The sequence below is a fragment of the Oncorhynchus keta genome, chromosome 3, assembly GCF_023373465.1.
Source record: "Oncorhynchus keta strain PuntledgeMale-10-30-2019 chromosome 3, Oket_V2, whole genome shotgun sequence".
Taxonomy (NCBI): domain Eukaryota; kingdom Metazoa; phylum Chordata; class Actinopteri; order Salmoniformes; family Salmonidae; genus Oncorhynchus; species Oncorhynchus keta.
Genome location: NC_068423.1, coordinates 17,641,063 through 17,667,392, shown reverse-complemented (window position 1 = coordinate 17,667,392; position 26,330 = coordinate 17,641,063). Strand labels below are relative to the sequence as shown.

At 42.1% G+C, this 26,330-nt stretch overlaps 1 protein-coding gene across 3 annotated transcripts; it reads left to right on the top strand.

Moving 5' to 3' along the window:
• The first annotated feature begins 207 nt into the window (after positions 1-207).
• LOC118368064 (myoferlin-like) lies at positions 208-25,539 on the top strand. 3 transcript variants are annotated; one of them, XM_035751818.2, is made up of 53 exons: positions 208-402; positions 813-868; positions 1,116-1,207; positions 5,666-5,774; positions 6,024-6,117; positions 6,415-6,560; positions 6,660-6,788; positions 6,951-7,013; positions 7,117-7,167; positions 7,307-7,337; positions 7,961-8,076; positions 9,769-9,895; positions 10,730-10,833; positions 10,938-11,006; positions 11,091-11,134; positions 11,693-11,775; positions 12,024-12,062; positions 12,837-12,961; positions 13,044-13,157; positions 13,326-13,503; positions 13,599-13,723; positions 13,816-13,925; positions 14,227-14,419; positions 14,637-14,924; positions 15,048-15,211; positions 15,571-15,685; positions 15,897-15,999; positions 16,183-16,322; positions 16,407-16,577; positions 16,730-16,820; positions 16,909-16,986; positions 17,107-17,288; positions 17,713-17,871; positions 17,982-18,083; positions 18,190-18,351; positions 18,778-18,940; positions 19,061-19,134; positions 20,295-20,306; positions 20,407-20,505; positions 20,721-20,849; positions 21,044-21,199; positions 21,592-21,683; positions 22,109-22,279; positions 22,535-22,683; positions 22,864-23,003; positions 23,085-23,173; positions 23,418-23,513; positions 23,653-23,794; positions 23,906-24,005; positions 24,147-24,340; positions 24,525-24,634; positions 24,748-24,895; positions 25,033-25,539. In XM_035751818.2, the coding sequence occupies exons 1-53, from the start codon at positions 312-314 to the stop codon at positions 25,069-25,071; spliced, it is 6,147 nt and encodes a 2,048-aa protein (XP_035607711.1). In that variant the 5' UTR covers positions 208-311; the 3' UTR covers positions 25,072-25,539. The 3 variants fall into 3 exon arrangements, with proteins under 3 accessions (XP_035607711.1, XP_052347442.1, XP_052347431.1); XM_052491482.1 differs by lacking the exon at positions 12,024-12,062; XM_052491471.1 differs by lacking the exon at positions 20,295-20,306.
• The last annotated feature ends 791 nt before the right edge of the window (positions 25,540-26,330 follow it).

Here is a 26,330-nt window from a genome sequence, read left to right as displayed (position 1 = left end):
TATTTATTTTGGTCCTATCACTATCCTGTTTTAATAGCAGCATGCAATTAGTCAACTATCTACCATCTTATCCAACTTTCACTGAACCACTCTTTCCCTCTGTCATCCTCTGTCAACACATACACAGGATGGCAGCACATTGCCATTGTCAAAGAAATCCACACCCACCCTTATTTTCCTAAATTTAACACGGGAGCTATTTCCTCAAATTATGCAGTTGGCTTTAGTGATGGGGAGGTGATGGTGCTGCACGCGATTCGGTTTTTATAGTCATTACAGAGCAATACTGATTCCTGTTAGTGACAATCATAATGTTGCGGGTTGTGGTAGAATCTGCGAAAGGTCTGCCTAAAAGTAAACTTGGAAGTACTCCGGATCCCATAGCAAATATTATTTTTAAAGGTAAGGAAGTGCACTTGCTTTTTATGTCCCAAAGATTCTCTTTCTGTATCTTGATACACAACTCTGATGGGCTACTTTATTGTCTCCATCCCAGTAGCAGAAAAGGCAGTAGAGTCATAACAACATGTTTATTAATTGAGAAAGAACACAGGTTGTCAGATGCAGAATGATGATGGCGTAACCTATTGATTGGCTGAATCAGGATGTAGTCCTTTCAAGTAGGCAATAACTTTTCACTGGACCTAAACTGATCAATGTGTCTATTCAATATTACCCGAGTTATCATAATGACTGCATTGACATCCACTCTACCCTGTAAATTAGAAGTTGTTAGGAATTTAATGAATTCTTAGCAAGTGTAAAAGGTGACTGAAATAAGTTTTTTTTTAAATAAAACATAAAACTTTCAGATGAAAAGAAGAAAACCAAAACAATTGACAGTGAAGTCAACCCAGTTTGGAATGAAGTAAGTACTTTGTTTCCTGTTCAGACTATTTGTCCTTGGGAAAGTTGCATTGCCAAAAGAAGACTTGAAACACTTGAAATAGTTACAACCCTGATAGTGTGTGTGTGTGTGTGATATTGTAGGCTTCTGTATAATATTGTCATTCTCTAATAGGCTTAATAATATAATTAGTGTCATGTGTACCTCAACCCCTTGGGGGTGGCAGTGCCCCTGATTTATAATTAAGAAATGTCATGTTTGATTACAGGTCCTTGAGTTTGATTTGAAGGGTTCTGTGCTTGATTCCTCATCTTACATTGATGTGATTGTGAAAGACTACGAAACTATTGGAAAAGATAAGTAAGTGGCCCAGACATACACTTCATCCTAACACACCAGCACTAATAGTGGGATTTAGGAAAGTGAGAAACCCAGTTTGCCTCAACATTTAAACAGAGCAGAGATGTCCTCTAAATGAAGTTGCAAAGAACTGTCTAGTCTCCAACGTGGTTACAAGATGAGGCAGGACTTCTTACAAAATCTCTGACTTAATCTGTTCAATATTACTGAAGGTAGTCATTAGATTAAACCAACCTCCTGCAAATTAACCCCAAAGGGAAAGAGTCAACTGCAGTCTCGAAATGGTTAAATACAGACAGACAGATCAGGTCACAATGGATTCCAGGGATAATGTTAATATGAAGTAAGTTAGCATAACCACTCTTCCAGGAGACCACATTGTTGGCTTAACATGTAACTCCCACACCCTATTTGCTAGGCTCAGACTTGCACACAGTGAGTTGGGGAGGTGATCCGCCTCAGGCAACAATGAATACCTGTTTGTTCTGTTGGGATGAGCTGGTTGGCACTTGTCGACAAGGAAATGTTGTATTCAGTTAGGACGAAGCAGTCGTGAGAGCTCAGGCCACTATGGATAGAGACCAACGTTTAAATGTTGTGCTAGTGTATTTTCCATTCACAGAAGGAAAGACAGATGGTGACAATCTGGAAACGTAATCACAGACAAAAAGTTTCTAAGGTTTTGCCAGTTAAAATCGTCAAAGCCTTGTCTGTTATGAAGACAACACACGTGTTACAGAATGTCCAGGTTTTAGTGAGATTTAATTCAGTAAAATGATCATGTCTGTGAATCCACATGTCTGTGGTCCTCTGTAGCTCAGTTGGTAGAGAATGGCGCATTCTACGCCAGGGTAGTGAGTTTGATTCCCTGGACACTTCAAATGTGTGCACGTGTGACTGTAAGTCGCTTTGGATAAAAGCTTCTGCAAGTATAATTCATTGCATGTCATACAGATTAGCTACATTCTGCAGCTCAGCACAGTTGGAATCAGGGTTATGATTTTCCAGTTTGTTGCGAGTTGCGAGTAACGCTTTCCATCGAGTTAGCCTAGTCTGACACTAGTGGTGGGGGGTGTAGGGACTCTCCTCTCACTTAGCTTTCCAGGGTCTGTTATGATACTTTGTAACCCTAGCAACTTGGGATAGAAACATTTAACCTTGTGGTTCTAGATTTATTAGATTTGGGCAGGAATTCCTCTAATGATCCCTACAAATAGAGTCACACAAATAATATATCTTTGTCACAGATCCTGACTTTATGGTTGGCCATTGTCATTATGTGTTGACATACCGGATTACTCATGCTATGTAACAGGGCAACATAAATTACATGGCTACGACAAGGAAACTTCCACTGTGGTTGACAAAGGAAAGGCTGCTGGCGAAAATGATGGGCAGTGGGTGGAAGGACTCCACACTTTGGTAATAGCAGATCGAGTTCTGACGGCACACCTGTCTGCATTTCATGACCTGAGAACGTCAGGCTGACAGACATACACCAGTCAGGGAGAAATGAAAATAACATCATGAGAGGCTGGCATTGTAATCCAGACAATAATACCATTGCAGAGAGTTTCGCCACAGTGGTCTGTTACTAACTGCGTTACCCTAGCAACAGACAAGAACCAACATATTCTGCTATTCTGCTCACTGACTCACTAACCCAGCCCTATTGTCCACAAATCTTTTTTTGACTGAAGGTATTGCGGGGGGGGTTGTTTTGTTAATATAACAGAAATGTTACTATTGTCACAAGGAAAGGATGGAACATCCTCTGATTTATTATCCTGCATTCCAGTTTGATAGTCACTCTCCAGAGAATTCATGTTTCAGCCTCCCAGATGTAGAAGAGATTTGTCTAAACACTGCCTGGGAGATGTAATATTCCCCATGAGCAGAGTGACCAGTAGAGATAAATGATCAAATAAACAAAGAGAGAAAGGACATTATTAACAATACCCACCTGGATCTGTATGGACATTATTCCTGACAGGAAGGTAAAGGTTCAAATCCTTGGAAAAGTTGTAACATTACATTTCACATATTAGTAATTTAGCAGACACTCTTATCCAGAGCGATTTACAGGAGCAATTAGGGTTAAGTGCCTTGCTCAAGGGCACATTGAGAAAAAAACAGCAACCTTTCAGTTATTTGCCCAATGCTCTTAACCCCTAATTTACCTGCTTCCCAACATAATTTGATCATACGCGATGTGGTAAGAAGGCAAGTTATGTCAAATTATATACTAGCTTCGCTCTCCAGGTTGGGCTGGTGGGAGGAGCTATAGGAGGACGGGTCATTGTAATGGCTGGAGTGGAGTTCATGGAACGGAGTCAAACATGTGGTTTCCATTTGTTTTATACCGTTACACCCATTCCATTCCAGTCTTTACAACGAGCCCATCCTCCTATAGCTCCTCTCACCGGCCTCCTCTGATGAAATCTCTATTTGATTGCTCGTGTGTGATGCCAGGTCCCTGTTCTTTGTGGGTGTGTTTGACTGGGTGGGTTTGTTAACTTTGGGAGGAGGCCACCCCTGTGCCTTGCTCACGGTGATGTCACTGAGTACACAGAAGGCTTTTCCTTCCTCATCTGCTCACTGCACTCATGACTAGATGTAATCTCTATTCTCAAATAAAGAAGTTGTATTTTATTTATTTAACCTTTATTTATCCAGGTGAGTCAATTAAGAACACATTCTTATTTACAATGATGGCTAGAGTCAGTAGCCTAATGTATCACAATCTCCATGCTTCCATATTTGATAGCGTCAAAGATCGTTCTGGTCAGCACTCTCATACAGGGCCTTTAGAAAGTCTACATCCCTTTGAACCTCTTTCACATTTTGTTGCGTTAGAAAGTGGGATTGAACTAGATTTCATTGTCTTTTTTGTTGTTGTCTTTGATCTACACAAAATACTCCATAATGTCAAAGTGAAAAGAAAATTCTGCACATTTTAACAAATTCCTAAAAATGTAATAACTAAAATATAGATGTTGCATAAGTATTCAGCCCTGTTGTTTAGGAAAGGGTACATTTTTCAGAAGTAAAATTTGGCTCAACAAATCACATAAGTTACATGGACTCACTCCGTCTGAAATAATAAGGCTTGACATGATTTTTGAATGAGTACCCCTTCCTCTGTCCCCCATACAACATATTTAAGGTCCCTCAGTCAAGTATTGAAATTTAATCACAGATTCAAGTGAAAAGACCAGGGAGCTTTTTGAAAGCCTCATAAAGAAGGGCAGTGATTGGTGGATTGGTAACAATAACAAATCAGACATTGAATATATCTTGAAGCATATTAAGTTAATAGTTACGATGTGGATTATGTATTAAACCACTCAGACACATCAAAGATGCAGCCATCCTTCTGATCTGAGCCATCCAGCCATCCTTCTGATTGGTGATTTTAAAACAGCTACAGTTCAATGGCGGTGATAGTAGAAAATGGAGGATGGATCAACAACATTGTAGTGACTCCACAATAATGAACTGTAAGACAGAGTGAAAACAATGAAAGTATTCAAAAACATGCATATGTATGCAACAAGGCACTAAAGTAAAAGTGCAACAAAAACACAGTAAAGGAATATACTTCATGGCCTAAATGCCTTACAGCAGGACAATAACCTACAATACAAGGCCAAACCTACGCTGGAGTTGCTTACCAAGAAAACAGTGAATATTCCTGAGCGTCCAAATTACAGTTTTGACTTAAATCTGCTTGAAAATTGCAGATTAGACTTAAATTGCTGTCTAACCATGATCCCCAACACCATGAAAGAGCTTAAAGAATTTTGAAAATAATGGGCGAATATATTGCACAATACAGGTGTGCAAAGCGCTTATGAGACTTACCCAAGAAGACTCACTGCTGTAGTCGCTGCCAAAGGTGTTTCTAACATGTATTTACTCAAGGGGGTGAAAACTTATCTCAACAAGTTATATTAGTGTTTTATTTTTCATTACTCTTAAAAAAGAAAAAGTTAACTTTGACATTAGAGTATTTTGTCTAGATCATTGACTAAAAAAATGCATTTGAATCCCACTTTGTAACACAATAAAATGTGAAGAAATCCAAGGGAGTTGTAAACGTTCTATAGACACTGTAGTTGTTTCATTTGGCTAGTGGCCAAATAGCCACTCTTAAGGTTTCTAGTGATAAGGATATTGTTGCAGTATTTTCATTTCTTACATGCACCTGAAGTTTAATCAAAGATACATTATCAAACAGAATTTCCTTGTGTTCATACCACACCTTTGTATAGTAGGTGTAACGATGTGCGCTGAGAGTTGGGAAGCAAGTTCAGGGAGTGAGTGTTTTAATAAATAAACGGAACATGAACCAAAACACGGAACATGAACCACCCCCCAAAAAAGCACACGTGACAGTAGGAATGTGGTATTTGTTTTTACCTCTAGCCATATGTGAAGTCTAGCCTTGTTTTGCAGGTTTCTCGGCTCTGCAAAAATCTCACTGAAAGACCTTGCAACTGGTCAAGTCAAATCCTTTCCATGTAAAGATCTGGCTCTTGTCAATGAAAAGGGACAGGCTACTGGGGTAAGTTGTTCAGTATGTACTAATGGAGTTTGCAGCTACTCACCAGCTACCAGGGATATGGGCAAAACAATCATACAATCAGCTGAAATTTAAACAGCTGCAATATCATTATCCCATTTGAATTCATTACATTGTATTAGCTTAACTACAAAAACCACGAGCACCAAAAATCTCATGCAATTTTCCATTTTGATATCAGCACATTTTAATGAGATGATTGATTTATTCCACTAATTATTTACCTTCCAGGCCACGGTGAGCCTTGTTATTCATTATGATCCTCCAGCCAATGCCTCTCCAAATCCAAATGACCCACAGGCAGGAGATGCTGCAGGGGATTCTGGTACGTCATATGTTCTCATAGACTTAGATAGACGACTCATTGTATCTGTTCCATTATGGTGCCTGTGAGAGCACTGGCTGTGCCATTTAGGCCATCTCCATTTTGAAGTAGTAATTTTCCTTCTTACACTACTTCTATGAGTTGGTAAACAAACTGATTGTGAAAAAGAGCTGTCTGTTATACTTGTGTTAATCCTCAATCCTTGTTACTAAAGGCAACAACTAATCTTTGTGCTGTTGATTGTACTTTATCTGGTGACTGTGGTTGAGGTTGTGCTGTGTGTGTTTGCAATGGAAGGTAGAGGTGAAGAGGGGGATGAGGACATCGCTGATGCAGGACAGAGTCCCTCTGCTCCTGGTCAGCCTGGGAACCCTAACCAAAGACTGGTCAAGAAAAACAGGAAATTGAACCGACCCCTGGCCAATAAACCTCAGGACTTTCAGGTGAATTCTGGCATAGTGGTTCTAGCATCTATCTAATCAGAAGTATGTTATGATTTGACATTGTTTTGACTCCCCTTTCTCATTATCTCTTGCCGTCAGATCCGTGTCAGGATATTAGAGGGACGACAGCTCCCTGGGAATAACATCAAACCTGTTGTGAAGGTGAATGTTTGTGGACAGACTCACAGAACAAGGATCAAGCGGGGAAACAATCCCTTCTTTGATGAGGTAAAAGGAGGCATATTGATTTCACTTAATTTGACTAAGTCTACGAGTTCTTAGCAAATGGGGAATTCTTTCTTGAGAAATGACTGCAGTTGATTTGCCCTGAAGGTTAATGTGGATTTGCTTTTCTCATTAAACCACCCAGATTCCTTTTTCTCTTTACAGATGTTCTTTTACAACGTCAACATGTTACCATCGGACCTATTTGATCAGTATGTCAGCATTCGGGTAAGTTGAACTCAATGTTAGTAATATGGAACTAGCTGATCTGAACAGTCACTATGTATTGCATTTCATTCTCACTCTAATAAAGAGCACTCTCCTTCTGTAGGTGTACGACTCCTTCTCTCTGAGAGCTGACAGTCTCATGGGGGAGTTCAAGGTACTCCATCTTTCCCTTCCACCTCTTACAAAAACATTCAAGGATTAATGACCAAAGTGTCTAACTTTACACTCCATTACTCTTGACTTATGCATTTGATTAGTCTGAGGTATTTTCCATCTTCCTTTGCTTCCCACAGGTTGATGTTGGCTTCATCTATGATGAACCAGGTATGTTTGTGGTGCCTTGCACAGTATTTTTTAAGTTTAGATTGTGAACTTTTCCTCCCCAATTTCGTGGTATCCAATTGTTTAGTAACTACTATCTTGTCTCATTGCTACATCTTCGGGAGAGACAAAGGTTGAAAGTCATGCGTCCTCCGATACACAACCCAACCAAGCCGCACTGCTTCTTAACACAGCGCCATCCAACCCGGAAGTCAACCGCACCAATGTGTTGGAGGAAACATTGTGCACCTGGCAACCTTGGTTAGCGCGCACTGCGCCCGGCTGCCACAGGAGTCGCTGGTGCGCCACAGGAGTCGCTGGTGCGCCACAGGAGTCGCTGGTGCGCCACAGGAGTCGCTGGTGCGCCACAGGAGTCGCTGGTGCGCGATGAGACAAGGATTTCCCTACCGGCCAAACCCTCCCTAACCCGGACGACGCCAGGCCAATTGTGCATCGTCCCACGGACCTCCCGGTCGTGGCCGGTTACGACAGAGCCTGGGCGCGAACCCAGAGTCTTTGGTGGCGCAGCTCAGCGCCACAGTATTTGCATACAATGTGTCTGTTATCCATTTCCTCAATGGGGTAAATGTTGTGCATGTGGCTGTCTGTCTCGGTTTGTCTCATAGCTCACTCTGTAATGAGGAAGTGGCTCCTCCTGAATGACCCTGATGAATCCAGTTCGGGCGCCAGAGGGTACCTTAAAGTCAGCATGTTCATCGTTGGGGCGGGAGACGAATCACTGGTACAGTAATAGTTGGGGTTACCTCTCACGGTTTCTGTTGGCATGATTCGTGACTGAATACTAATTTGGAGTATTTTAATGATCTGGATGAACCCATTCCTGTATTATGACTTGTCAGAGCTAAATTAATCTCCTTGTCAGGTCACATGTACGCTACCAGTCAAAAGTTTTAGAATTTTAGTAGAATAATAGTGAAGACATCAAAAAATAACACATGGAATCATGTAGTAACCAAAAAAGTGTTAAACAAATCAAAATATATTTTATATTTGAGATTCTTCAAATAGCCAAATAGCCTTGATGACAGCTTTGCACACTGTTGGCATTCTCTCAACCAGCTTCAAGAGTCTTGAATGAGTTCCCACACATGCTGAGCACTTGTTGGCTCCCTTACCTTCACACTGCGGTCCGACTCATCCCAAACCATCTCAATTGGGTTGATGTTGAGTGATTGTGAAGGCCAGGTCATCTGATGCAGCACTCCATCACTCTCCTTCTTGGTAAAATGTTCTTACACAGCCTGGAGGTGTGTTGGGTCATCGTCCTGTTGAATGATAGTCCCACTAAGCACAAACCAGATGGGATGGCGTATCACTGCAGAATGCTGTGGTAGCCATGTTGGTTGTGTGCCTTGAATTCTAATACATCAGACAGTGTCACCAGCAAAGTACTCCCACACCATAACACCTCCTCCTCCATGCTTTACTGTGGGAACCACACATGCAGAGATCATCCGTTCACCCACACCGCGTCTCACAAAGACACGGCTGTTGGAACCAAAAATCTCAAATTTAGACTCCAGACCAAAGGACACATTTCCACCGGTCTGATGTCCATTGCGCATGTTTCTTGACCCAAGCAAGTATTTTCTTCTTATTGGTATCCTTTAGTAGTGTTTTCTTTGCAGCAATTCAACCATGAAGGCATGATTCACACAGTCTCTTCTGAACAGTTGATGTTGAGATGTTTGTTACTTGAACTCTGAGAAGGATTTATTTGGCCTGCAATTTCTGAGGCTGGTAACTGTAATGAACTTATCCTCTGCAGCAGAGGTAACTCTGGGTCTTCCTTTCCTGTGGCGGTCCTCCTGAGAGCCAGTATCATCATAGCACTTGGTGGTTTTTGTGACTGCATTTGAAGACCCTTTCAAAGTTCTTGACATTTTCCTGATTGACTGACCTTCATGTCTTAAAGTAATGATGGACTGTCGTTTCTCTTTGCTTATCTGAGCTGTTCTTGCCATATTATGTACTTGGTCAATGACCAAATAGGGCTATCTTCTGTATAACCCCTACCTTATCACAACACAACTGATTGGCTCAAATGCATTAAGAACAAAATAAATGACACAAATTGACTTTTTTAAGTAGGCATATTTGTTAATTGAAATGCATTCCACGTGACTACCTCATGAAGCTGGTTGAGAGAATGCCAAGAGTTGTCAAAGCTGTCATCAAGGCAAAGGGTGGCTATTAAAATACATACACACTTTTTTGGTTTATACATGATTCCGTATGTGTTATTTCATAGTTTTGATGTCTTCACTATTATTCTACAATATAGACAATAGTAAAAGTAAAGAAAAACCCTTGAATGAGTAGGTGATCTAAAGCTTTTGACTGGTAGTGTACTTGGAAAATAACATCTGTGCCTATCATAGTGAAGTGTGACAACAGTGTGTGGCTTCTGCAGGTAGAGAAGAGGGACATTAATGATGACCAGGATGACATAGAGAGTAACCTGCTGCTGCCAGCAGGGGTTACACTGCGATGGGTCACCCTGTCTCTCAAAGTGTTCCGGGCCGAAGACATTCCCCAGAGTATGCCACTCGTGTATATATAATGTTATGTTGCTGCTGTTGTTGTTGGCTTGTTATGTTGCTGCTGTTGTGGTTGGCTTGTTCTGCTGCTGATGTTGTGGTTGGCTTGTTCTGCTGCTGATGTTGTGGTTGGCTTGTTCTGCTGCTGATGTTGTGGTTGGCTTGTTCTGCTGCTGATGTTGTGGTTGGCTTGTTCTGCTGCTGATGTTGTGGTTGGCTTGTTCTGCCGCTGATGTTGTGGTTGGCTTGTTCTGCTGCTGATGTTGTGGTTGGCTTGTTCTGCTGCTGATGTTGTGGTTGGCTTGTTCTGCTGCTGATGTTGTGGTTGGCTTGTTCTGCTGCTGATGTTGTGGTTGGCTTGTTCTGCTGCTGATGTTGTGGTTGGCTTGTTCTGCAGCTGATGTTGTGGTTGGCTTGTTCTGCTGCTGATGTTGTGGTTGGCTTGTTCTGCTGCTGATGTTGTGGTTGGCTTGTTCTGCTGCTGATGTTGTGGTTGGCTTGTTCTGCTGCTGATGTTGTGGTTGGCTTTTTACGCTTGAAGACTCTTCAGCCTAACTCTCAAGTGCTTTCTCTCTACGCTAAAGATAGGTGCGCTTCCGAACTAGCTATTCATTTAGAAGTGTCTCAATCTGTACCTTTCAAGCAAGATTGTTTCAAAGATGCAAGTAAATACATCAAAGTTAAAGGAGCTGTTCACTATTTTACTACGTGATGTTAGATGGTTCCTCACCCTGAAAGGAGAAACTGCCATAGAGAACTTACAGGTTGAGGAACCATCGAACCTCAGGTTGAAATAGTGAACTGCTCCTTTAACCTGTGTGTTTTTCACCATAGTGGATGATGCCTTTATCCAGTCATTGAAGGGGATGTTTGGAGTGGATGGGGACAAGAAGAATCTAGTGGATCCTTTTGTCGAGGCTCACTTCGCTGGCAAAAGGGTATTCACATTGCTCTCCACCTAAAATTCGAAGCAAGGGGAGGATTTGTTTATTATGGAAATAGTTGTGCAGTGAAGTTGATATGTGAATGTTTATTGTTGAAGCTGTGCACCCGAGTAATTGAGAAGAATGCCAACCCAGAATGGAACCAAATGCTGAATCTTCAGGTCAAGGTAAAAAAAAACAATCTAATACACTGGATTTCTGCTTTGGTAAATTGTGATTCAAAACGATGATCCTGTCAAATCTTTTTGCAGTTCCCCTCCATGTGTGAACGAATCAAACTGACCGTCTTTGATTGGTAAGTCAACAGCATTCCCTCCACTGAACACTTATGATGGGCATACTGTATGTATCCATTTAAATCACTCCATTTGAGCTCTGGCAGTTTTCCTCTGCCTCACATCACTGCTTTATTACAGTATTCACATGCACACTTCCTCAGTTTTTACACAAATAAGGGCCAGGAGTTTTTCCTGGTCACAAGGGTTATAAATACCTCAGGAATGTACATATTGTGTATTCAGCCCCCTTACAGTACCTTAGTGCTCGCTCCCTGCTACCTGCCTGTATGCATCTCCAGAGTGTGGTCAGTCAGTTGTTATTTGGCCTGGGAGGAACCCGGCAGTGCTATAGTATGAGTCAGACAGGCAGTCCCTCCCTGTTCCAGGCTGGGATCCTGTTGGCAGGGAAACACCTCTGTAACCTCAGTCTGTTGCGACAGGGAAAAGTGGGAATAGTAGGAAATGGGTGCAAGTCAAAGATTAGGAAAACAATGTGTCCCCTAAATGTGATGAAAGTGAAGTTCATTCACATTGGTGGGTGTGAATGTCATATTGATACCGCACCTCTTATGCAGGGATCGCCTGACGAGGAATGACTCGATTGGCACCATATACTTGAATCTGGCCAAAATAGCATCCTCTGGTGGCGAAGTTCAAGGTATGGTTCTCGTATTAATTACACTACACCACACTGTCTTTCTCCCTTTCACAATATCTATAGCTCAAGGATATGATTTCTATGCCATTGTCATTGTAGCTTCTAGTATAATGGTGTTTTTTTTGTATAATTACACTATATCCATTCACTTTGGTTGATAAATGAACAGAGGAACTCTATTCATCTCTATACTCAGTTGTAACTGTCTAATATAGAGTACATGCACTTGTCTTTTTCTCTTGGTATAGACAAACATGCAGGATATGGGTTCTCGCCATCACTTGAAGGTTACATTAATGAATAGATATGTGGTGAATTGTTAAAGTATTGTCCAGTGCAAAAATCTGTCTTCTTTTGGCCCCGTATCTCTAACAAGTTGCAGTATTTTATACATCACATTAGTAAATTCCACTGATTCTAGCCCAGCATGACATTTCAAGTAATTTCGAATGGAGATAAAGGAATTTTGAATGGTTCTAATTTGACCCCCAGACAATGATTACGGCATTGGAGGTTACTTTGAGAATGTGTGAATGCCGTGAGTTGTGCCCGGTCCACTCATTTCTGTAGCCCTTTGAGTACAATAGTAGGATATTTGAATGAAGTAAACACACATATCAGTTCATAGTTGACCTTCCTCGGTACTCAAAAGGTTACAGCAAAACAATGTTGCTTTGCCTTTAACCCTTGATATTCAGTCATACATGTTTGATTACATTTGCATGTTTTGTTTGTGCTGTTATAGAGTTGACTGCTCTCCTTTTTTGTGTGTGTCAAAGATGGAGAACAAGCTCCTTTGCTTCATTTGCGGCATGTGTTGCATTTCTGAGTTGTTGTGTGAGGCTGACATTCTTTGCGTAACCTAACACACAAAACTGCATATGACTCCTGTGAGTTTGCCTGGGCAGATACCCTAACTGTAGTTTTTGAAGATTTGCTAGCCCTATGTGCCATGTTCACTATTCTCCATCCAAGACATCAGCTTCTGACATGCAGAACTAACTCCACAGTAGCTCATCATTTCGAGACATTGGTAAAAAAAAACATGATTTCCTCCACAGGGAAGACTGGGGAGTCTGAGGTGGGTTTCCTGCCCGCCTTTGGGCCTTGCTATATCAACCTGTATGGGAGTCCCAGAGAGTTCACTGGGCTTCCTGACCCCTACGAAGAGCTCAACTATGGCAAAGTAGGTCCTGCAAGGGAATTTAAAACTTCTCTCCATCTCTGAGCTTGACATTGAAAATGACCTATGCATTTCTTTTTGACAGAGTGAAGGGGTGGCCTATCGAGGAAGAATCCTGGTTGAGCTCTCAACTAAACTGGAAGGCAAGGCTGACAAGACTGTAGAAGAGATCCCTAGTGATGACATCTTGGTGGCCCAGGTACTGTAACCTATACCCCAATTACTTGATACATTTTACTTTAAAAACAACAACTTTAGCCTTACCTACAGGTATATCCTGTTTTGGTGTAGATTTCCAAGAAACAAATACATGCTACATTTTAGTTTTTTTTTTCTATCTAAACTAAACATTTTATCTTCTGATCAGAAATACCAGCGCAGGAGGAAGTACTGTTTGTGTGTAGTGTTCCATAGTGCCAGCATGCTTCAGGAACCTGGCGAACCAATCCAGTTTGAGGTCAGCATTGGCAACTATGGCAACAAGCTGGACACTACCTGTAAACCACTGGCCTCCACTACCCAGTACAGCTGTGCTGTGTTTGATGGTAAGGGCCCAAGCCACCTTAGGAACCAAATTAATCTGGTTTTTGGTACCTCAACAAGAATCTTTGAATTGGACTAATTTGTTTATTTTCAACAGGTAACCACTACTATTACCTGCCCTGGGCTAATGCCAAACCAGTGGTTGTCATTACATCATTCTGGGAGGACATCAGTCACCGTTTGGATGCAGTCAACATCATTCTGTACATAGCTGAACATCTGGTACGAGATGCAGATTTGTGCACCAATTTACCAGTTTGAATGCCTACAATGTATGAATACAGTGTAAAATTGTAGTCTATTGCTCCTTTCAGCAATCTAACATCACTGCGATGAAGTTGGCCATCTTGGCTAAAGTCCCCGAAAACCGTCTGGCTGAGATCTGGCTGAGGCTGGTAAATCAGGTGATCGAGGACCTCAGCAGGTAAATTTAATTAGTCAACATTGGGATAATCTGAGTTTCAAAGATCTAGCATAAACACAGAAATGATGACTCCTAACCCAGCATGTGTATCTAACCCAATCCCCATCATACCAATGTGTTTTTAAATATGTTTTATTTACTGTGTAAATTGTTCAACTGAATCATTGTGCATAGAGTTGTATGGTTTGTTAAACTTTGAAATCAATGTTTTTTGTTCGGCATACATTTTAAAGTACTTTTTTTTTTAGTAGTTCCGTTACTGTGGAATTACCCATATCTAACCAAATCCCCATCATACCAGTTTGAAAGTGCCAGAGCTGGAGGGCCACTCAAACCTGACCTCCCTGGACATCCAGATGAAGAAGCTACGTGACAGCACCCTGCAGACCATCATGGAGGGGGCCAAGAGCATGAGAGAGGAGGCGACTGAGATCAAGGATACCCTGGGGGACATCGAGGGCTGGCTGGACAAACTGAAGCAGCTCGCTGAGGAGGTAGGTCAGAGTTCAAGCTGTTTGTCTGACCATGAAAAATAATTATGGCAAGCTGCTATCAATAATCAGAGACTATAATGGCCAAATATTTTGTCTTTAGTCTCTTTTCACTTTTCATGTACAATGCCCTCTAAATTACCCTTGAAGGTAGATATAGAGTTGTGTGTTGTTGTATTAAAACTGGGGATGTACAGTAATTGACATGGTATCTCTCCAGCCCCAGAACAGCATGCCTGATGTGATCATCTGGATGCTGAGGGGGGAGAAGAGAGTGGCGTACAGCCGCATCCCAGCCTACCAGCTGCTCTACTCCACCTACAGCGAACAGGCCTGTGGACAGTTCTGTGGCAGGACCAGGAATGTCTTCATGCAGTACCCTATGGATAAAAACAAGGGTCTGAAGGTTCCAGTCCAGATCAGAGTCAACATGTGGCTGGGCCTGTCTGCAGACGAGAAAAAGTTCAACAATTTCTCAGAAGGGACGTTCAGTGTGTTTGCTGAATTGGTATGTTTCTATTAAAATGACTCATTTTTCCTTTTGAGTGTTACTTGATAGTAATGGAGAAGATTGTTGTCTAATGTATATGAATGGCCAATGAAGTGACCTGTGTGTTTTCCCCTTTGGCAGTATGAGAATCAGGCCTACATGCTGGGGAAGTGGGGAACTACCGGTCTGGGTTTACGCTACAAATGCTCTGATGTGACTGGCAAGCTGAAGCTGAAACAAGAGAACTTCATTCCCCCGCGAGGCTGGGAGTGGGAGGGAGACTGGTTCATAGACCCAGAAAAGGGGTAAGACCGGTTTGTTTACAATTTTACTGAATTCCACCGTTGTAGAAAAACACATAATCAGCCCTCTTTATCACAATCAAAGGAAATGGGCTGGTTCTGCCTCACTCTCCCCTGGAGAGACCAGTCATGTTCAGTAGGTTGGGCACACTGTAGTGAAATGGTAAACAAAAATAATTTTCTTATTGGGCAAGTCTAGGTAGTCCATCCCTGTTTCAGTCTGTTTTCTTCCCTTTGGTTCATAATGAACATGACCCAGCTATCAGTTCTCTGGTTATTAGCATTTTTCTCCTTCCATCAACCACCCGTTAGTGAGGAGTGTTGAGTGTGTAATAAAATCTCTTTCTGTGTGGCTGGACCAGTCTGTTGACAGAGGCAGATGCGGGACACACTGAGTTCATGGATGAAGTCTTCCAGAATGAGACTCGCTACCCCGGGGGAGAGTGGAAGCCTGCCACTGAGCCCTACACTGACGTGGTTAGGAAAACACACACCATTTAGTGTCTCTACAAAAATCATGACCATGTGTATTCATACCGCTGGCTTGGATGCAATAAAATTATATAAAAACAGGATCATTATTTAGTACAATGAATACTTAGATTCCCCTATTCAGTTTGGGCTTCCTGTAGCTCTGGCATGGTAGAAGGTGTCCAGGCTTCTCAGGCGTTGTTGGTTGTGTTTGCAGAATGGGGAGAAGACCCACACACCAGAGGAAATAGAGTGTCCTGCAGGCTGGAGCTGGGGGGATGAGTGGACCGTAGATGAAAACAGGGCTGTGGACGAGAAAGGTCTGCTCTCACACTGACCTCTACAACACTGCTTGCCCTTGCAGTGGAAAATGTGACTTTAAATTGGGATTTCTAATGTGTCTTGTCCTCATTTACACCTGATGCAATCGACTTCTGTAAGAATGACCTGTAGTATTTTCAAGCATTGTGTATCAATTTCTAATGGATTTATTCTGAATGCAGGCTGGGAGTATGGAATCACCATCCCTCCAGATGACAAACCCAAGTCTTGGGTGCCAGCAGAGAAGATGTACCACGTCCACCGACGGAGGAGAGTATTCAGGCCCAGGAAGAGAACATCAGCTGCTGGTACAACCACTGAGGTCAGTGCACCGTGCCAGTAGGAAACAATTTGTCTTGAGAGATAATCAAATGTTGTGGATGTCAAATATTTCCCCCATTTTCAGAAGCGAGACCCAGGAGACCCAGAAGGCTGGGAGTTCTCCTCTCTGATTGGCTGGAAGTTCCACAGGCAGGAGCGTTCAGCCGACACAATCCGACGCAGACGCTGGAGGAGGAAAATGGCCCCTGCTGGCCGCCTGGGGGCATCCGCCATATTCAAACTGGAGGGGGCGCTGGTGAGCAACTGGACAACTCTGGTCCACAGGGGCTGCAGCTTCTGCTGGTTTCCTCTTCTCCCTGGCATGAAGACACTATGTGTTGTCTGTCCCTGTTGTCGAGTAAGATGCATTATTGATTCATTTGGAGGAATTCTTGATTGTCTTTGCAGGGGGTTGATGTAGATGAGAAAAAAAAGGATGAGGTTGATGCCTCCAAGCTCTTTGGTGCCAATACTCCTACTGTGTCCTGTTCGTTTGACAGTGAGTGCTTTAGTTATACATAGTCGGCATGGATCTTTCTCTCTGTTTGTGATGCTGGCTTAAACCGTGGGTGGTTTTCTTTCTTTAGGCTCACACCTCTACCACCTTCGCGTCTACGTTTACCAGGCCAGGAACCTTATTGCCATGGACAAAGACAGCTTCTCGGGTCTGCACGTCTCCTTGTCAAAAGCATGTTTTGATTTAGTGAAAGTTGACACGATGTGACATATTATGAAAATGTGGACGTATTATCTAACACACAAAACATTTTCCCCTCTTGTCCTAGATCCATATGCCCATGTGTCCTTCCTGCACATGAGTAAAACCACAGAGACCATAAAAGCTACCCTGAACCCCACGTGGGACCAGACCCTGATCTTCCAGGATGTGGAGATCTACGGGGACCCGCAGAACATCGCCCAGTATCCCCCTGACGTGGTGCTGGAGTTCTATGACAAGGACCAGGTGGTGGGTGTGATCAAAGTCCCTTCAGTCACTCAGGTTAAAGATGCACTATGCAAAAATCGCTCCTCCATTTCCTGGTTGCTAGAATCCTGATAGGTCGCCTAATTTCTGAATGTGTGACAAAACAGGCAAGTATAGTGTAGAGAATCACAGTGCCATCTAAACCACTGTGAAAAAAATAAAATTAAAATAATAATAATACAAAACCGAAAGTAAAAGACGCAAAAAACGAAACTTAAGAACGGCAAGCATAGAAATAGCGCACATTGAATAGATCTCCCGCTTCTTAGACTTGCTTTCAACGAGAATGTGAATTTGGGTCAGGTCGTCCAGAAAGTTCCATACTGTAGCTTTAAGAGTTATCAATATAGTGCCCTATTAACTGTGATTGTCATTCTGGTGGTTAACATGTTGCACTCTGCCCCAGGGGAAAGATGAGCTATTGGGCCGGAGCGTGTGTGTCCCCCTGGTGAAACTGAACCCCGGCATGGACCAGACCCCCAAACTGCTCTGGTCCCCCATCATACAGAAGGACCAGCGGGCTGGAGAGGTGCTGGTGGCTGCTGAGCTCATCCTGAAGGATAAGGTGCAGCAGCAGAAGAGGATGTGGAGGAGTAGCAGTGTTAGTTAGTGGGGTAGGCCTATAGGAAAAGGGGTGATGTGGATTGTGAAAACACTCTCCCTCTGTGTCTCCAGGGTAACGAGACGGAGCTCCCTCTGGCCCCTCCCAAGAGGGCGGAGAATCTGTACATGGTGCCTCAGGGGATACGGCCTGTGGTGCAGCTCATGGCTATTGAGGTAAACTGCAATACTTCAGTAATGTTATAACTTCCCACAGAAATGTACCTGCTATTTCCCACTTTCCACAGTATGTATTTTGTTACCTAGTGTGTGTTTGTTTCAGATTCTGGCCTGGGGGTTGCGCAACATGAAGCCCTACCAGTTGGCCACTGTGGCCTCCCCTAGCCTTGTGGTAGAGTGTGGAGGGGAGATGGTCCAGTCTGCTGTCATCAAGAACATGAAGAAGTGCCCCAACTTTCCTGGATCTGTCCTCTTCCTTAAAGTGGTAAGAGCGGCTTGCTTGGGGTCTCACAGGCATGAGTGCTGTTCTTTTGTTACATTTTTACACCGTGCCAATGGATGGGTGCTTATATTTGTCCTGTTTCACGCGTTTACAAGTGTGTATTATACACGTGTGAAAGGGAAATGTGTTTTTGGCAAATCCCTACTCCCCCTGAGACACTCTCGGAGAGGGGGGATCATTGCCAGGGTAATCCATTATCAACAGCGACCCTGGAGCAATTAGGTTAATTGCCTTGCTCTAGGGCACATCAGCAGATATTTCACATTGTCAGCTCGGGGATTCAAATTGGCGACCTTTCGGTTACTGGCCCCACACTCTAACCACTAGGCTGTGCTACATTTGTGTAGGCATCCTCTCATTTTCTCACTCAGCGTATCGAGTTCAACATTGTCATATCTTCATCCTCAGCTTCTTCCCAAAGAGGAGATGTACACACCTCCCATCGTGCTGAAGGTGATCGACCACAGACCATTTGGCAGGAAGCCAGTGGTTGGACAGTGTACCATAGACACTCTGGAGGAGTTTCGCTGTGACCCCTACATCATCCAGAAGTCATCCATGTCCTCCAAAAGTAACTATTCTCTTCCTCTGACTCGCTTACTTATTACACGTGCATACTACCACCCCGTGGTGAAATTGAAATGATTTATCAACAAATATGAGATAAAAATTGTCTATCTCTCTTTGTCAGTGGCTTTGATGGCTGCTTTTCCTCACGACACCAGAATTGACATGGAAGACAGGAGGCCTCTGCTTGAAGCTCAGGTATACTTTAGCATTCGAATAGGAATCCCCTCTCAAATTCACCATATTTTGTTACGCTCTCTTATGGTAGCTTTTAAGATCTATTCCATCTAATAATAGAGTCCGAATTTCATAGTCGATACTCTGACTTGCAGTTTGTGTACAGCATGTCAGCAGCAGTCAACAAAATGGCCACCACTACTTCTCGTCTTGTATGTATGGTCATCTGTAGTTCAACTCTACAGGCTGGACAATGACACCGCAGGGTTGAGGGAGCCTCACTGATACATGTTTATATAGAGAGATAAAATGACAGATATGGAAGGAATGAGTATGAGCAGAGTCAAAATGTGTGATTCATCCAAAGAAGTAAATCAAAATGAGATATAATTAAATTCAACTTTAAACCTGTTTTTAAAGTTTAACGTTTGAGTTTAAACAAAAAAACGGACATCTCTGTCTGATCTTATTCAGAACCAAGCAAAAAAACCAACATTGAAACTATATTATTTTGTTATATTATTTTGACTTTGCTTTCTCACATCTTGCTTACTCATTTCAATATACCAAATTTGCAACCGATATTACTGATCAGGGGAACATCTTAAATTGAGTATCATAATTTAAAGTTATGTTACTTAAAATAACAGAACTGAAAATTATACCATTACCATTTTAATCAATTATCAACTTTCTAGACAATCTTAGCTCATGCACTAACAGTTCATTCAATAATGATTCAATTGTGAAATTGGATCACAATCGGGGATCATTGCATCAAACTGTAAAATCATTGTATCAAATAAGTATGCCGAGTTTTTCCTTCACTCCACAACAGATTTTATACCATCTACCAGATTGATCATGCATGTGAAACCGTTTTAAATGATTCCAATGATTCACATGATTCATGTGACACCGATTTACAAATTCACTAGCTGGCATGATATTCAGAGAATCTCAATTGCATTTCCTTGAATCCTTGCTTCCTCTTTCCTCGCTTCGTTCACAAAACCCATTGGATGAGAAGGTCCCTCCCCTCTGACGTTCTCCGCAAATGGGTTTTGAGAAAGAGGCGAGGAGAGCGGACGCGTGCAATCAAGGAAATGCAATTAAGGTTCTCCAATTGACTTGATACCTTGTTTACTTATCTTTCCTTTCATCCCCTTCTTCCTTAAAAGCATGCAGAGAAGGTGAGATATGGAAACTTTACATACATCTCTCTATCACATAAGAAGCACTCTGTGACATACGGTCTTGAATTTAATACTATCTTCACTTTTTTTACATTAGGAGAAGGAGACAGTTGATTGGTGGAGTAAATTCTACGCTTCCATTGGAGATCATGAGAAGTGCCGTCCTTACCTTCAGAAAGGATATGACACTTTGAAGGTGAAGTCTTGATGTCTCACACAGAATACACCTGTGCTGCATACATCTGAAGTAACTCCAATAATTAGTTGGCATTTAGTTTTTCTTTCCTGGACTCAAATTGAATAACTGATTTACAAGCATTTTGCTACACTCTCATTAACATCTGCTAACCATGTGTATGTGACCAATAAAATGTTAATGTGAAATATAATTGTCTACATCTCTGTTTTCAGGTGTATGATAAGGAACTGGAGAATGTTCCTGAGTTCAAACAACTCACCGATTTCTGCAACACCTTCAAACTGCAGAGAGGCAAGAATGAAGATGAGGAGGATGATCCATCCGTCGTTGGAGAATTCAAGGTGGAATAGCAGTTTCACTATTATTACACAAATTCCATATACATGCTGGTACATGCCTCCATACATGTGCATAACCACATTGGCTCAACAAGATAGAACGCATCATAAATCAGGCTATCGATCCCTTTCTAGTGGTAGAGTTAAGGACTTGCTACCTGTCAGTGATGGCTGATGACGGATGACTGTGTTTTCAGGGCTCTTTTAAGGTGTACCCTCTATCAGACGACCCGGGTGTGGCTCCTCCTCCTCGCCAGTTCCGTGAACTGCCTGAAAGCGTGCCTCAGGAGTGCCTGGTCAGGATCTATGTGGTCAGAGGCATCGACCTGCAGCCCAAGGACAACAACGGTCAGGTTAGTCCAGCGCCTTGGAATTCTATCTGCGAAAAGATGATTCTGAGATAATTGGCTTTAAAGTTCCGAACCCTCATTGGTTTGAATGGTGTGAGCAATTCTCATTTTGTACTCTTTTTTTGACTTAGCAACATGAATTGGGGTATTTAAAGCACCATATAGGTGGAGAACGTTGCACAGAAAAAGGTTACGTCAATAACTCAGTTTTGCCAAAAATGGCAACGTTTTATTGTCACATGCACAAGTAGAGTGAAATGCTTAACTTGCATGCTCTATATAACCTTAGAATTCTAAGATCTCACACTGTGCATTGCCAGGTTGCTGTTCTCTTACCTACTTTTCTATACTTGATGATGACATGTTTGTTTTCTAAATGTGCCATTCCTTTACAGTGTGATCCCTATATAAAGATTTCCCTGGGAAAGAAGTCAATTGAGGACCGAGATAACTACTTACCAAATACCACCAACCCTGTTTTTGGAAGGTAAAATCTCACATTCATTTAAAGTGGCAATATGTTACTTTTTGGGCGACCTGACCAAATTCACATAGAAATGTGAGTTATAGATCTATCATTCTACTTGAAAGCAAGTCTAAGAAGCGGTAGATATGTTCTATGTGGGCTATGCTTCCCATTCTTAAATGTTGTTTTTGCGTCTTTTACTTTCGGTTTTGTACACCAGCTGAAACAACAATATTTATGATAATGGAAAATATATTTCCACAGCAGTTTGGATGGTACAATGATTTTCTACACTATACTATATTATTTTGTCACATAAACTGAAATTAGGTAAACTATTAGAGTTGTAGCAACCAGGAAATGCCATAACGATTTCTGCATAGTACAACTTGAAACAGTATTTATATTATTCTACTCTACACTTATACCACACCTCCTTTTTGCAGAATGTTTGAGATGTCATGTTTTCTGCCTCAAGACAAAGACCTGAAGATCTCAGTGTATGACTATGATCTGCTGACCCGCGATGAGAAAGTGGGAGAGACAGTGATTGACCTGGAGAACCGCTTCCTGTCGCGTTTTGGCTCCTACTGTGGCCTGCCTCAGACATACTGCATGTGAGGAGACTTGTTCCTGCTGTACATTTTATGTCATAGTTCACGTCAAAAAATCTAAGTTTGTCAGACATTTTCAGAACTCTAATTTGGTGTTGATATGAGTCATAGTGTCATGCCATCTGTTGTGTAGGTCCAGATAGCAACTACATTCCTCAATCTGAAATGAATGAGAAAGATAGGCACTCTAATTGAATTGAGCCCATAATCATTATGGGGGACTCTGATTGATCGGCTGTGTTGATCTTCATGAAACAGCTCTGGAATCAACCAATGGCGTGACCATTTGAAGCCCTCTCAGATCCTTCAGAACCTGGCCCGCCTCAAAGGCGTCCCTCCACCCAGGTCAGAAGATGATGGCAAAGCACTGTCATTCAATGGGACTCAGTACACCCTGGCTCAATTTGGTAATTCATATGCTGTTTTTTTTATGGACTTTTCATAGCGTTCAACTTTCATTTTAGGGACATGAGGACCAGAGTATGTTTTGTGTGACATGAGTAGGGCCTGTAGTGTTTTTTTCCTGACCAGCAAAAAAAACATGGACCCTAAATATGAGGTAACTCACGTTTACCATCTACATTTAGAGGCCAACAAAGAGATCCACCAGCACTTGGGTCCTGCCGACGAACGGATCTCTCTGCACGTGCTCAGAACACATGGACTGGTGCCTGAGCATGTGGAGACAAGGACACTGTTCAGCAGCTTCCAGCCCCAACTTTCTCAGGTCACTATCCATGTTGTCTTCCTCTTTATCTTCAATATGTCTCCATATCTGAGACTAACTGTATTTGCCCCTCACTTATAGGGATGCCTTCAAATGTGGGTGGATGTTTTCCCCAAAAACATGGGCCTTCCCGGACCTCCCTTCGACATTGTGCCACGCAAGGCCAAGAAGTAAGGAGAATCATTTCACAATTTGGTATTTCAAAGTAATAATAAATAATAAATAATATGCCATTTAGCAGACGCTTTTATCCAAAGCGACTTACAGTCATGTGTGCATACATTCTATGTATGGGTGGTCCCGGGGATTGAACCCACTACCCTGGCGTTACAAGCGCCATGCTCTACCAACTGAGCTACAGATCTAGTCTATAATCTTCTATTCTATTCATGAATACGATGTCTCCATTTAAAGGTATTTCCTGCGAGCTGTTGTCTGGAACACCTCTGATGTCATTCTGGACGAAACTAGTATTACTGGGGAGCGCATGAGTGATATCTACGTCAAAGGGTATCCGTGTTGAAATGGTTTTCTTTTAAGCGATATTAGGATCTGACTATTACCATGGCAGCCATGCATATAACACACTTGTGGTTTGTTCAAACACATGAAAACCTAAATGAATTAACCAGTTAGTCTGTCGGTCCAGCTGGATGCCAGGTATGGAGGAGGACAAGCAGAAGACCGACGTCCACTACAGGTCTCTGGACGGAGACGGCAACTTCAACTGGAGGTTCGTCTTTGGCTTTGAATACCTGCCCGCTGAACAGCTGTGTCTGGTCTCCAAGAAGGTGTGTTTAGGCTCGAGAAACAATTACAAACGGAATAGTGTGGTAAGACAAAAATTGAGGTACATTTCATTTGCTGCCAATTTTGTCAGTCTTGCTTATTTTTTTCAACAGGAGCACTTCTGGAGTCTAGACAAAACAGAGTTCAGGATACCCCCCAAGTTGATTGTTCAAATTTGGGATAATGACAAGTTCTCATTGGATGACTACCTGGGTGAGACATTTCTTTAGAACTATGAATTACCGTACAATACTTTCTTTCAACCAAAAATGACCATATGATAATTTTTGCTCCAGCTGATCAAATCAGCTATTTAACACATGGTCCTGAGATGGTCTTCTGGTCATTGTACAGGCACGGTAGAGCTGGATCTCCGTAAACTTACCCCTCCGGCCAAGGTTTCAAAGACGTGCAACCTGAGTATGATGGAGGAGGTGATGGATGCACGACCACCCAAATCCGACCTGGCCAATTCACTGTTCGCTCAGAAGTCTGTCAGAGGCTGGTGGCCATGTGTCACTGAACAGGATGGGAAGAAAGTCCTTGGTGTGAGTACAGCTAAGAGGTCATTCATTTTAAACGGACAAAATCAAGAGTATATAAATCAACCTGGTTTAGCTGTAATCTTATATTCAACCATGTTTAGTATCTCTAAAGAAGGTTACTACTTTGCAAATTACAGACTATATACATTGTGTGGAATAAATATGAATTAATATCTGTTATGTTTAGGGGAAGGTTGAGATGACTCTGGAAATCGTGTCTGAGAAGGAAGTGGACGAAAAGCCTGCTGGGAAGGGCAGGGATGAACCCAACATGAACCCAAAGCTTGACTTCCCTAAGTAAGGCTTTCCACTCTTTTGTGTATATTCACCCATTTATAGGCCTAATGGAGATGTATACCTCCGATATCGACCATATTAAACTGTCTCCTCCTCTCTTCCAACATCAACAGGCGTCCGGACACGTCCTTCTTCTGGTTCACGAACCCCTGTAAGACCATGAAGTTCATTGTGTGGCGCAGATTCAAGTGGCTTTTCATTGGACTGATCCTACTGATTCTAGTGCTGCTCTTCGTCGGAATCCTGTTGTACTCTTTACCGGTAAGAACAGGCGGGAGGGGATACTGTTCAATTAAACTGTGTTAAATGAAATTCACATGAATGAAATAACAAACACACAGATTGCGTACATTTTGATGTGATTAATGCTTGCCTAATTACAATTTTTCTCATTCCAGAACTACATTTCAATGAAAATTGTGAAGCCATTCAAATGAAAACGCCATATTTTGCTCTTATGTCAAGAAGAACAGAGACCAAAGTCTTCCAATGTATTTTCAACCCAAAATATCATGACTATTTTTATGTATTCTAAACTGTATTTGTGTAATATTGTCCCACAGAATGCATAATTAGTATATTGTTCAAACCAACCTCTGACATAATTATATTATGTTAAACAATGTTAAATATTATCTTTGCACAAGTTAATCAGCATTCCTTGAACCTTATGTACTTAAAATCTTTTTAATGGATGCTCTGTGCTTTGTAATTAACATTTATGTGGTCATATACACACTGATTCTTTAAATAAATGATTGTTTTAAGGCCCTGATGAATGATGATCAGTAGACCAATTGCATTGGGGGTCTTTGTGGTTATACAGTATATACTGAACAAAAATATAAATGCAACATGTAAAGTGTTGGTTTCATGAGCTGAAATAAAATATCCCTGAATTTTTCCATACGCACAAAAAGTTTATTTCTTTCATATTGTACACAAATTAGTTTACATCCCTGTTAGTGAAGATTTGTCTTTTGCCGAGATACGCCACACCTGTCAGGTGAATGAATTTTCAAGAAGCTGATTAAGCATCATGATCATTGCACAGGCGCACTTTGTGCTGGGGACAATAAAAAGCCACACACCACAATGTCACAGATGTCTTAAGTTTTGAAGGTGCATGCAATTGGTATGCTGACTGCAGGTATGTCCACCAGAGCAGTTACCAGAGAATTTAATGTTCATTTCTCTACCATAAGCCACCTCCAACATCGTATTAGAGAATTTGGCAGTACGTTCAACCAGCCTCACAACCGCAGACCACGTGGTACCATGCCAGCCCAGGACCTCTACATCCGGCTTCCTCACTTCCACACCACCTAGACAGCTGATGAAACTGTTGGTTTGCACAATTGAAGAATTTCTGCACAAACTGTCTGAAACTCTCTCAGGTAAGCTCATCTGCTTGCTCATCGTCCTCCCCAGGGTCTTGACCTGACTGCAGTTCGGCATTTTAACCGACCTCAGTGGGAAAATGCTCACCTTCAATGGCTACTGGCATGCTGGAGAAGTGTGCTCTTCACAGATGAATCCCGGTTTCAACTGTACCGGCAAATGGCAGACAGAGTGTATGGCGTCATGTGGGCGAGCGGTTTTCTGATGTCAACGTTGTGAACAGAGTGCCCCATGGTGGCATTGTTTTTCATTTTTTAAATGTATTCAACCTTTATTTAACTAGGCAAGTCAGTGA

What these genes read in the sequence shown, in the direction of transcription:
- LOC118368064 (XM_035751818.2), top strand. Translation starts at nt 312, where the DNA reads ATGTTGCGGGTTGTGGTAGAATCTGCGAAAGGTCTGCCTAAAAGTAAA. An exon ending in TGAAGCAGCTCGCTGAGGAG is followed by an intron (nt 14,420 to 14,636) that starts GTAGGTCAGAGT and finishes GTATCTCTCCAG; the next exon opens with CCCCAGAACAGCATGCCTGA. An exon ending in AGCTCATCCTGAAGGATAAG is followed by an intron (nt 17,872 to 17,981) that starts GTGCAGCAGCAG and finishes CTGTGTCTCCAG; the next exon opens with GGTAACGAGACGGAGCTCCC.